Genomic DNA, 12,631 nt, shown 5'->3' with positions numbered 1-12,631 from the left:
TTGTGGAAGACTAGGACTAGGAATTCTCCCTGGAATTATTGATGCAAATGGCTTGTTTGTAAATGCAAATGGTACCAAATACATAATGTTTTATTTGTGCAATTATTTGAATGGCCCATTAAATGAACTTGTCAGTATATTAAAAAATAAAGCCTTATGCCTTGTTATTGCTGTGCAGGTTAGCTGATTATTTGTGCTGTGAAAGTATTTTTAGATACTTTATACCTGACTAACATTTGGCACCTCTTACTGTAGATTTTTGTTTTATGACACTTGTAGTAAGCTGCTTTCTGACTCCCGTGCTCCTTCTTTCTCCCTTCCCAGTCTGCATAACTTGTCATCTTCTCCACTGGACCAGAAGAGAGTGCAGAAGGTTCTAAATTCCCTTATGGCCAAAGTGGATGTGATGACTTTGATATCAGAGTTAAACAGAGTTTCAGAGGTAATACTGTGGGCGCTTATACTGCATCGAAGACAGCTGATTCTGCAGTGTTACAGTAGGCCCATCAAGGGATCGTGGAATAGTATAATGCTTTACTGCATATCTTTTCATCTCAAATGATATTTTTCCTGTCAAGCATGATCAAAAGCTTCCTTGTGGAGAGCTAGTACTTTGATCTTAAGAGTGGCATGATCACACGCATTTGACAACCACCACGTCCTTGCTGGGATATGCAGGGAAGATGTGTCAGACACAAGAAGATACACACATCACAGTGTTAGGGAAATTTATGTAATTTCACTGTATTTATGCTATTCTGTTTGTTTATCATTTGCATTTTAACCCAGGCTTTTGATCGGGACCTTTTTAAAAAGATTTATTTAAGGTTTGATTATTTTGTTTCTAATGCAGTGTTCCTTAAATGACGGTTTTTAAGAGATGTATTGTTAAAACTCAATCTGACAAATATTTTGACATTTTGTTTCAGGTTAAAGAGGATGTTTACTTTGTGGTCTTGGTGAAGGAAGAGGGCTCTGGATTGGGTTTCAGCATCGCTGGAGGAGTGGACCTGGAGCACAAAGTAGTCAGGGTAAATGCAACCATTTCTTCACACTTCTTTAAATTAATGCACATAGACTACATAATCTAAATAGATACATTTTTATCTTGTATTTTATCATGCATTATGCTATTTATTTATTTCTAATACAATAAAAAGCAAATAAATAAATAAACTAGAGATCAACAACATTATCTTTAATTGAAATGATCTATTTGGTTTACATACATCTATAAAACTGTTTAGATATAGATTAGATTTTTTTTTGTCACCCTCTTGTGGTTGACACAAAAGACGTGTATAATATGCACAAAGAAGTGTACAATCTGCTTACTTTGGACAGGTTCATCGAGTGTTCACTCGAGGGGTTGCTGGAGTGGAAGGTACCATTCGTCGGGGAGATGCTGTGCTATCCATAAATGGGAGAAGTCTAAGTGGGACAACGCATGGCGAGGCCCTGTCTTGTCTACATCAGACCAGGCTGCCCAAGCAGGCACTTGTAGTCATCCAAAAAGGGAAGGACAGTGAGCCAGACTCAGCCAGGAATGAACATTCCTTACGGCCCCCATCCTATCCCTGCCCAACCTACCATATCAACAGGAGAGAGAACGGAACAGGTAAGTCGCACCTGAAACCTGCAATCATACATTACTAATCACACTACTGCATGAAACTTAGTATGTTATTTATAGGTGGAATATTTCAACATTTAACTTTTTTGGATGGATATACATGTACAAAATTACAGTGATGTACACAAGGTTTCCTGAAAAACGATGTTTTGGACAGTCGTCTTTCATCAGCTATGCAAGCAAAATTCTTACATTTCATCTTTTACTACAGTATACTGCACTTACTCACCTGGAATCATCTGCAGGTGTGTGTGTGTGTGTGTGTGTGTGTGTGTGTGTGTGTGTGTGTGTGTGTGTGTGTGTGTGTGTGTGTGTGTGTGTAATGTTTTTTACTGCTTGCTTGTGCTGATTCAAACATTTGTTGTGGCTTGGCATATTAAAGTGATGGAGATCGGGACGGATGGTGCGTTAAGTGTGGAGCTACTGAAGACTGCAGCAGGCCTGGGTATTAGTCTAGACGGAGGCAAAGCATCAGCCAATGGGGACCGACCACTCTACATCAAACGGATCTTCAGAGGTAATTTCCCCTTCATTCGGTCCATTCAGTCCTCCATTAGAGGGAGACATTACAGTTGTCCAAAGGGTTCATTAACATAATGCATCTGACATAGTACCAGAGTGACAGTAGAAAGTTAATGTCACATTAAAAAGTTGGTATGTCATTAATTTATTGAAATGATTGGCAAGAATTTTTGAATTCTTTTTGAATTTTTGTGGCTCACAGTTGTTTTATTGGTAAACATTCACAGAAGGGGGGGGATCATCTCACATGGTATTGCTCTTTGTGTTGTGCTCAGGAGGTGCTGCTGAACTGTCACGGGTTATCGATGTGGGAGATGAGGTTCTAGCTATAAATGGCAGGTCCTTGCAAGGCCTAAAACACTTTGATGCCTGGAACTTCATCAAGACCGTCTCCGAGGGCCCTGTCCAGTTAGTCATTAGAAAACCCAGGACTTCAGTATGACAGCCGACAAGTCTGTGTTTTGTGGACATATTCTCCACTGAATCAGAGTGCCAAACACATTGTACATATGAGGCTTGCCATTGCTCCCTTTTATACTTTTTTTTTTTTACTGCAAACCTGTGATAAAAGTTTTTGCTCATGGGTTTTATACTGAGAAATTGTGCCTTTAGAAGTGACCTTTTGTAGGACTGAGACGGTGTTGTCTTGTTTTGATTCAAATGTTAAAATCAACCCAAACAAATCTTAAGAACCAGTTTATGCTTTACAGTAGTCACTTGGTTACTTACTGGCTAGTTGTTCAATCAGTGTAGCTAAGTACTCATTCATTCAGAGTTGTAGGAAGAAACTTTAAATTGTAATGAAATTCTGTTTACACATAATTTCACAGAAATATAATGTGTCTTAATTTAAAACATTTCCTCGATTTCCTATTGATGGGTTTATTTTGTATTTTATTTTTTATTTCTAAGTAGATTAAAAAGGAATCTTATTAAGACGAAATTTTGTTTGAACAAAACCAGATTTGAAGCTTTGAGACTGACAAATGTCATGCATACTCATGCATGCATATCTACCTGGTTTTTAACTTATTCCTATCCAGTCTCCTCATGGGAAGTCCATAGTTCCTGCTTTCAAAAGATGCTTATTTTATTGCATCCATTCTGCGAATGCTTTAACGTAAGAAGTTGCACAGTCTATATTTGAAATATTCTACTTCAAATGGACCTGGACGCTCCATCATTCAAGGTAACGTATGGTTAGATAAGCACACATCTCACCAAAAACATTGTGAATTGCAGACTGAGCTTCTTGAATTCTTGCAGGACTACTTAATTGTATCCCTGCAGCTGTGAATATTTTTCAGCGGGACTTTCCAGTGAGCCCTAACCCTGATATGTTGTATCAATACTTCATCAATGCTATAGCTCTATTTTACTTGAATTGCTATGTGTAAATATTGCTGCCTCCACAAACAATACGTTAACTTAATGTATCTGGGCTTTTAAACACAAATTTGTTTATAATGATTGCATATCAAATAAGTAATTATAAATAATGTTTGTATGTATTAAACTCCAGTCATTTCTTGATAATTCCCTTGTGTAAAGACATTAAATATTTTTCAGTGCAGCGGTAATCTTTATTTTTGAATATTTTTTGGTCAATTATGCAGTGGTATTTTAACTTTAGATAGCAAGAGCAATGCTTTTTTTCATCCATTTCAGCAATTTTTTCACTTTTTATTTTCCTTCCTAGGGTTACTTGTGAAATCCCATAATTCCTTTTAATTTACATTACGTAAGTATTACATATATATATATATATATATATATATATATATATATATATATATATATATATATATATATATATATATATATATATATATGTGCACAGAAAATATATATATAGTAGCATGTTGGATGTTCTTTGGCCTAAAGAACCGCAGCAATTCATCATAACATAAGTTCCACTAGGTGCTGACATTGCTCTGCAGGATTCTTGGCCATCCCAGGGATGCTCTGTAAGATTAAGATCTGGGAAATGTGAAAGCCAGGGAAGCAAGAAAAACTCACTGTCATGTTCCAGGTACCAGTCCATGGCCATATGCCTCTTGGTCCCATGGCATGGTGAATTGTCATGCGGAAAGTGTCCATCTACCATAGGGTTAACAACTGACATGAAGGGATGATATTGGTTGGCCACTTTGCTTTGGTAAACCCTACTGTCTAAACATCCATCCACAGGTATCAGAGAACCCAGGGTACACCAGGAAAATGTTTCTCGCACCATTATTCCACCTCCACCAGCCCGAACTGTTGACACCTGACAGGAAGGGCTCAATGATTCATGCTGCTTGTGCCAAATTCTGACCAAAGTCACTCAGATTGCTTGATTTTCCAATTCTAATGTGGATTGACACTGAAACTGATTTATACATATTCTGAGATTCCAAGTCAATAACTGCAGTGTACTATAGTAAAAGATGCAGAGATTTTCAAAATTGAAGTACACAGTTTGCCGAGAAATACGACATTTCACACAGAGGTCCTTCATCAGCTGTGCAAGCAAAGTGCTTTTGAATTTCGTCCAGTTTCTCTTGAAACTTTGCATGCGCCACAACAGTTTTGGGGGGGGAAAATGCTGTTAGCCTAGCTGCGGCACAATGGCACGAATGTACTGCTTCTACAACACAAAGGTGGCTAGCAAGGGAAGCATTATTTATATTTTGTACCTGTCCAGATGGTGGTGACAACCTCCTGAGACTCTTACCATTGCTCTCTGTCTGCCAAGGATCCATTAAAGCCTGCCAGACAGGGGGCTCTTCGTAGCAGGACCCTGTGTTCAGTAAATATGTGTGGTGTTTGGATGCTCCCAACTGACCGTGGTACGATGAAGCTACAGATGTTTTTGAATGTCTTGGCATTGCAAAAGCTCTGAGGTTTACATACCTGGAAATGAATGGAGTTTCTTTTGCCAGAAGACTGTAAAAATGGCTTGTATCAGTATGCATGGGTGGAAACAGAATGTGTTGATGTAACAGTTGTAAAACAGACATTAGAAAAACTGAAGAGACAGGAGTGTATCAGTGACGGCCTCCTCGCCTCCCCATGCGGCAAATTTTGTAGCTGATTTCAGTCACTTAGAATCCAGAGTGAATCTCTTCCAAACTCTGAACTTAAAGCTCAGATCTGCATTTTGAAAAGTTATTTAACACAAGAACACAACACTGACTACAAATTAAGAATTTTTAGGTGAAAATGTTGTTTGAAAGATTAGAGTATTGTACGTTTGCCAGAATCCAAAAATCTCAATGGGATAAATATCCACTTGCAGCTCAGTAGAAATTGGATTAATTAATTAATTAATTCGATACATTTATTAAATTAAATACATTTATTTGTATTACTAATGTGTTGTATTTTTGGCAATGCTAACTTCACTTAAAGGAAATAAGTTACTTTTAGAATAGGTTAGTTAACTCTTTTATATCCTTTGGTTATAGGCTATATTTAGATTCAGAGATTGCAAAAGTAAAAAGAGAAAGTAAAATTGTAATGTACCTTAATAATTTTCATTGAAAGTAATGAGTAATGTGTAATGTTTTAAAAGTAATTTCCCTGTTCAATCTGGACTGTACCCAGGGCTTGTTTGGATGCAATAACAGGACATAGTAGAAAGAAAACTCAGTGATGTAGAAAATGTTGCAGTTCATAAGTTTCGGTTTTCACACACTTCCTGTTTCTGCTCTGAGCAGTCACCCATCTCGTGTTAGCAAAACCACTACAACGTCACGCGCATAAGAGACAGAGATCCTGCCATTTTCTGAGACACTGAGGGAAAAAACCCCAAAATGTAAGAGACTCACTCTAAATCTGATTTTCAATTCAACATTTCTTCAGAGTTTGCTGGGATTTTTTAATAGATGTTTTGTCCTTAATCTATGTGTACATTAGCAAGTCAAAATGCCAGTTGTGTGGTCATATATAAGACTAATTAATATCTACTGAAGGTTTGTGACCATCTTTGCTGACCACTGAAAGGCACATTTTCACCTAGAAATAAACAAATAGGCTTGAACAAAGTTTAAAATTGGACACATACCCTTCACTGAATTAGATTGTCCTCAGAACATGTGAAGATGTGACCAGTGGACTGTATTGAATACAGCTTAGGCTGACAGGCTAACTCGCATATATGTGTGCTGTGAATGTGAATATGAATAATATCAATATTCATTAAATTTTATAGCAAATTTACTATGCGATGGAAATGAGTGATTAAGTTAGAAGCATGAAGACTCCTAGTTCGTTAATTGTAATGTTATCTGAGTCATGCCCCTGACTTTTGGGAAGGCTGTGGATAGTATAATGACTCTATGAATAGAATGACTTTTGGAAGATTGCCAGAGCTAGTACAACTTTCTTTTAAATAAATGAAGCATGCTATAATATGTTTCGTTCACTTTCTGTTGATGAGCATTCCCTTATTTTTACTGTTATTCTTTGAAGTAATTTAGCACAAGTTGACTTCACCTCTGCCCTACAAGAACCTACTACTTTTGTTCCAGTTTCAAAGTGAGACCATACTTCCCATTCTCCAAATTGCCCTGCCACATAATATCTTCAGTTAATTCTTCTTCACTGTCCAAAAAAACCAAACATTTGTAATCTCACCCCCTCACATACTCTCATACACTCGGTTTCTGACCCCATGGTTACAAAACGAATGGCATGAGGTGATATGTGTATCTCTCCAGAGCTTTGACTGACGACATCTCATTTCTCACTTTGCTGCACTCCTTTGAACAGTCCTCTGAATTATTGCATTGTGAGAAAATGGAATTGGGAGTGGAATTTTAAAGATGTTTGCTCAAAAGGAAGACATACCAGACTGTGTGAAAAAGGATGCTTCGTCATTATACCCTTTACTTGTCAAGTAAGTGGCATGCAATCTTAAACAACTAATACCATCCAAGGAGGACCATATTAGGCAGTCAATTCAGGCTAATGTCTCCTACAAATACATAAATATGTACTTGCCAGACTAGAATCAGCCTGTGTGTGTGTGTGTAAACTATTTCCTCCTCGAATGTTATTTTTCATTTTAATGTGATACCTTTTGATGCATTAAAAAAAAGAAGACGGGTGGTCTAACAAAATCCACAATGTGAGTTCAAACTGCTGTCAGAGAGGACGAAAGGAGATGAGCACACATGCTTTCCTCTGGTTGGAAAATGGCCCACTGCCTACTAAATAAGTCTGCTCTCTCATCTGCCCATCTCAGATATAAAGAGCCAATCAACATGTTGGTTTCACAGAAGAAAAACAGGAAGTTGGAGGGCTGGGTTATGCCGGGCCTTTTATTTCTTAATAAGCTTCAAGCTTGATTAGAATAAGAACATGTTTTATTTTGCTCATGCACCGGTATCTATGCACAAACATAGAACACAAAATGATTCCAGTGCCCAAAATCTTTCAGAAGTTCCTGAAAATGCCCGAGCCTTTTTGGGCAGTGTTGTCTCTGAGATTGCCTGCTTAGACCTTTTACTTGTGATCATATGTCCATGAATTCAAAAAGCACGATATTATTCACAAGCAGATATCAGTCATGCACAATAAAGAACTACTCAGTATAATCGTGTAACGTACATTTGAACTTATGCAATGTGCTTATGAGTTTTTCATATAAATTAGACCTATGCTAAGAACCAAAGTATATACCTATGAGAAGCTGAAATGGCTCAAGCATTCCACTGAGGTATTAGAAGAATGGGCATAAGCTGAGGGGTGAGGGGGTATGGAGTCATAGTCACATTGTGCTTACTGCTGGAGAGAATGTCTTTGGAACATAGGCATGTATATTTCCACAAATATATTTACTGGCACTTTTGCAATGAATTGATAACGTTTTCCCCTCTGGGGTAAATTTCCATCAGAGTATTGAAGGTTTTCATTCATATTCTTCAGATGTCTCCTTAAAAAACCTTGCTCTGTTTTCTGATGTTTTCTTTAATTAAAAGATAACTGGGTACGTTGGCTGGTACAGGTTGAAAAGTGTTTCTTTTCCTCAAACAAACCCAATAAGGCAACTGGATATTTAGTCATACTGTGGAGGTGAAACACTGTCATAACAGAATTCTCACATCCTTAGTTAAGAAATATACATGCTCTTTTAAACATATAGGCAGAGAGCTCCATATACACATAGACAGGCATGCACATGTGCATGTACACACACACACACACACACACACACACACACACACACAATAATTCTACATCACTGCAAAGTCTATTTTAGCTATCAGTTAAATATTGCACCATGAAAATCACTTAGCAAATGTATATAACAATTTCATTTAAAGTGAGGCAGTAATCTATCTGGCCTATGATAAAAGAGAATACAATAATTACATGAAAGAAGTTCGGACAGCACTCTTTTGCGTCAGAGTGAAAATGAATCAGCACTACAGAAGATGGTTTTACCATATTATTAGGTGAATAAAGTTAGTTCATTCCCAGCCAAACAAAACAAACATTTAGTACTCAGGGCAGCAGAGAGAATCATTGGCTGCAGTGTGCCCACGCTTCAGGACATTTACAACTGCAGGGTTACAAAGCATGCTGGCAAGATTATAACTGACCCATCTCACCCCAGACACTACTGCCTTTTCCAGCCCCTTCCTTCAGGTTGAAGACTCAGGGCCACCAAGGCCATCAAGCCAAGCACAAAAAGACATGCAAATATCTTTTTTCTACAGAGGTGTTGCAATCATTAACCACAGCGGACACTCTGGACTTATCTCTCTTAATGGGGATCAACTCCATTGTAACACAACACATCTTTGCACAACTGTACAGTATCCATACCCCTACAATGCACTGTAAACAACTGTACAATGTTCACTTAATTCTGCAATATACTGTAAGTAATAGATAATTGTTTCTTTATTGTATACTTACTTAAAAAATTCTCCCTGTTAGTTTAACATCTTAATTATCTTAAATATGTGTAAACAGTCTGTGTACTTGTCTGCTCTGTCTAGTATGTTGCGTTCTAAATGTGTGCACAAACCAAGGCTAATTTCTTGTATGTTTAATATACTTGGTGAAATAATTATTTTGATTCTGATTCTGATTACCTGCAGAACCAAGATTATGGTGATGAAGAAAATAAACATTATTATTAAATTGGATCTTAGGTCTTGAGCCACTTAAGCAGGCTTTATGTACCATGAGAAGTTGATGATAAATTGCAGCGAGGTGCATATATGCGTTACATTGGCACACTTGGCAACTGTCTGCATCCTTGTGAAATTGGGATTAATGAACCAGGTTCAGCAGATAGTCAACTCAAATGGTGTGGGAAGTACTCTTCCTCTCTCTTCATCTTTATCTTGCCATGCTTTTCTCATCTCCCCTTTCTTTTCATCTTTCTCCCACCCTCTCTCATACACTTCCTCTCCCTTTCTTTCTCTCGCTATCTTACATTTGCACAGACACATATACTCAGTACATACACTCAGTACCCTCATGCCATTCCTGTCTTTAAACCAGCATGTTTTTTACAGCCTCTGTTTCTACCGATCTGTGTCAGTAGATTTCACCTTACAAGCCGGATACCTCCAGCACTCGTTTGCAGGCATGATAATGCAGTACATTAAAATGATCAGAAGGCGGCTCAAAGGTGCATCAACGGGGATGAAGAAACCATCATTTTGCTAAACAATTCATCAGATTCTTCAGCAGCGGTTCAGAGAGAAAAAAGGCTCATTTTCTATACGAGTGGAAATCAACTGTTAAAAACAACAACAAAAAAACCTTCATGATCTCAGTCATTCTGATTTCATCGAGCGTATCTAAACTGTCTGTGGTAGGGAAAGGCCTGTGTGGCTGAAGTGAGTTGTTCAGGCAGCACATCCAGTCACTACCTGCAGCCTTGTCTAATACAGCACAGCTGGACTGCTGCCGTCTGCTTGGATGGGCTCCAGCCATTTACTGTCATCTTCAGCCAAAGCCTGGACAGAACTGTGAATCAAAGTGAATCAAATTCAGTGCCAGTCACTGGCTGTGGTACATTCTCTCTCTGTGTGTACATCCTCTCTCTCCCTAGTTTACCTTGTGCTTATCTTGTACTAATATTTCTACTGAGGTGGAAGGAGCTGATGCTAGCATGAACATTTATAGTCCAGGAAGTGGATTTAATTTTAAAAAATTAACGACCTTTGGTCATCTGGCTCATTTCTGCTCTTCAAGGGATTGCAACAGCTTTGTTGCAAAGTCATAAAGTATATTGGAAGATGATGGGAAAAAGTGATGGTGATGAAACATGATATTAAGATAATCAACTACATTGAGGTTATGTTATAATGCTGCAGGGTTGCTAGTGGGTCTTTTGATGTGCAGTGAGGGTACATATTTTGAGCGCTGTTATTAAGTCAAAAGGTATTTCATTAGGTCACAGGTTGCTGACTGAAAAAATGCTTTCACACACCTACTAGCCTAATGTAGAGCACTTGCGCATCGTCTGAAAATGTACTCCTTCAATGTAATTGTATGGTTAAGTGTGAATAATGATCAATAAAGTAATTACCAGTGCAGGTCACGTGATTAGCTATTCGGTAAATCGAAAACCTGAGTGGGCGCGTGGGTAGAAAAACATGCCCATGACATCATCTGGCTTGGTTTGAATGTGCCATTTGGTTCTAAAGAGGGTTCCACAACATTATTTTGATGACAGGTTTTTGGGTTTTTTTTTGTGCTCGTCAATTTCGCACATATGTTCTAATAGCAATGTTAGTTTCACTTTAAGACTTGCTAGCTCCTGCTCTTGCCTCTCGGAATCGCCATTGTTGGGTCTAGCAGAGTGATGAGGAGGGCAGTACGATGCTTCCGGTATAAAAGTGATATCTTTATGAAATCTGTCGCGGAAAGGAAGCTCCAACTGCTGAAGGTGTTTTTTTTTACTGGCACGATCTATTGTTAGACGAGATGAAACGGTGTCGCCGAACTGAAACAGCACGGTCTATGTGACACACCTGGGATTGTTCCACAGCAAACGTCCAATTACGTTTAACTGCTTTACATATATTGTGCCTGAAAGGGAAAGAATATTTTGCTGAGCATTAGTAAGAAAGGCCATTTCAGTGGGTTTTTATTTCATGGGGATGTGTTCAAGACAAGAGAGAATTCAAAAAGACGTCGACATCGTTATACAAAGGTGCAAGGCAGAAAAGGACTGCCTTTTCTCTGGTGAGTTTCCTTAGCCTGTTATGAAGTGTAGTGTCTTCCTTTTACTTAGCTTGCCTGTTCGATACGTTATTCACACACTGAATAAGGTAGACCTAAACACAGTTCAGAGTTTGTATAATCCTGAATGTCGTATCCTGCTTCTCACATTCAAAGAACGGTTCAGATACTGAATAAAGAGCCTCTAGTGCACACTTAGGTGTGCGCATTACATTTTTGCTCTCGTATATTTTGTTGTATTTATGAAATATACAGTAATCGACTTTTCTTACGGGGCCTTGCAAAACGTGAACTACCACTCTTGCTTTCTAACGTCCTAAGAAAAACGTCACCATAATAAGGCATTAATATGCCTGTCATGCAATTAGCAAGTGCTCTCCAGGGTATCAAAACATTTACATCATGAAAAGACATGCATATGGCCTGTGCATGAGTCAGGTAAAGAATACAAATAACCGACTGTATGAGGAGAGGCTGGGTAAATATTTATTAGCTATGAATTTGCTTCCTCAATATTCAACGTCAGTGGAAATCCCTCTTGATGTTGCCATGGAGACTACACTTGTTGAGAGGGAATTTTTGATTGTGGTCCTCTCCATTATAAGTGGTGCTGGTCCTTGTCGATGTGTTCACATATATGACTGTTTGATTTTCTTTGGGTTTCAGATTTTCGATACGCTGACGCCACCTTCACATTTACCTATTCAAAAGGATGTAAAAGGTAAAGGTATTTACATTGATAGCATGCAGTTGTCATAAAGAAAATATTGAGAACATTGTTGATCACATGATTTATCTCGAAAAGCAGCTGTCACATTGCCACTCTAACTTATGTAGACACATTGCATACGCAATCAGGCTGAAGCTAGTTATACACCTCATTTGTGCTGTCTGCAGTAAAACTCCATTAGTTAGCAGTCTTAGCTTGTGAAACAAAGCTTAGTTAACATGAACATGAAACACCAGCATTTCCATAATAAGGTCAGCTTGCTGTTTTACATACAGCAAGTCAACTGCATGCAAATTCAGTAGGCAGAATATACTCTTGCTATATAATGTAAACGTGATAAAAGGAACAGATTCAAGGAATCTGAAAACAAGAAAAAAAAGAGGTCTGATTTATACAACCTTTCAATATTATGTTTTGGAGACACACAAGCGAATTGCGTGGAGTGCTCATGTCCCATTCGTTCTTTGGAAAGTACCTTTACTGAGAAGCCTCCAAGAAACATCAAAGGATTGGATTTTAGCCAGCTGTTTTCGCACACTGAGATTAAGTCT

The 12,631-nt window shown here is 38.2% G+C and overlaps 2 protein-coding genes and 1 long non-coding RNA gene across 12 annotated transcripts in view; all 3 read left to right on the top strand.

The window, feature by feature from the left end:
- pdzd2 (PDZ domain containing 2) overlaps nt 1-3,735 on the top strand; it is a 65,162-nt gene extending 61,427 nt beyond the window's left edge. For 7 of the 8 annotated variants that reach the window (XM_081714142.1, XM_081714143.1, XM_081714141.1 and 4 more), the window contains 5 exons: nt 325-442; nt 930-1,031; nt 1,345-1,618; nt 2,016-2,150; nt 2,431-3,735. In XM_081714142.1, the coding sequence (XP_081570268.1) occupies nt 325-442; nt 930-1,031; nt 1,345-1,618; nt 2,016-2,150; nt 2,431-2,597 (796 nt within the window). In that variant the 3' untranslated portion in view covers nt 2,598-3,735. The remainder of the gene's footprint in view (nt 1-324; nt 443-929; nt 1,032-1,344; nt 1,619-2,015; nt 2,151-2,430) is intronic. The other variant, XM_081714147.1, reaches the window with a different exon arrangement.
- A 1,865-nt stretch (nt 3,736-5,600) lies between these two features.
- LOC145657856 (uncharacterized) lies at nt 5,601-10,666 on the top strand. 3 transcript variants are annotated; one of them, XR_014123749.1, is made up of 4 exons: nt 5,601-5,954; nt 6,611-6,676; nt 6,859-9,461; nt 9,702-10,666. It is a non-coding gene; the product is annotated as an uncharacterized LOC145657856 (long non-coding RNA). The 3 variants fall into 3 exon arrangements; XR_014123750.1 differs by having other exon boundaries at nt 6,611-7,037; nt 7,386-9,461; XR_014123748.1 differs by having other exon boundaries at nt 6,611-9,461.
- A 218-nt stretch (nt 10,667-10,884) lies between these two features.
- parp8 (poly (ADP-ribose) polymerase family, member 8) overlaps nt 10,885-12,631 on the top strand; it is a 33,953-nt gene continuing 32,206 nt past the window's right edge. The window contains exons 1-2 of the mRNA XM_027029519.3: nt 10,885-11,353; nt 12,017-12,071. Coding sequence (XP_026885320.3) covers nt 11,263-11,353; nt 12,017-12,071 — 146 coding nt within the window. The 5' untranslated portion in view covers nt 10,885-11,262. The remainder of the gene's footprint in view (nt 11,354-12,016; nt 12,072-12,631) is intronic.

This window comes from Electrophorus electricus, chromosome 5, assembly GCF_041902795.1.
Source record: "Electrophorus electricus isolate QZ-2024a chromosome 5, ASM4190279v1, whole genome shotgun sequence".
NCBI classification, from domain to species: Eukaryota; Metazoa; Chordata; class Actinopteri; order Gymnotiformes; family Gymnotidae; genus Electrophorus; species Electrophorus electricus.
Note: the sequence above shows the minus strand (reverse complement) of the source record. Positions and strands in the feature narration are given on the sequence as shown.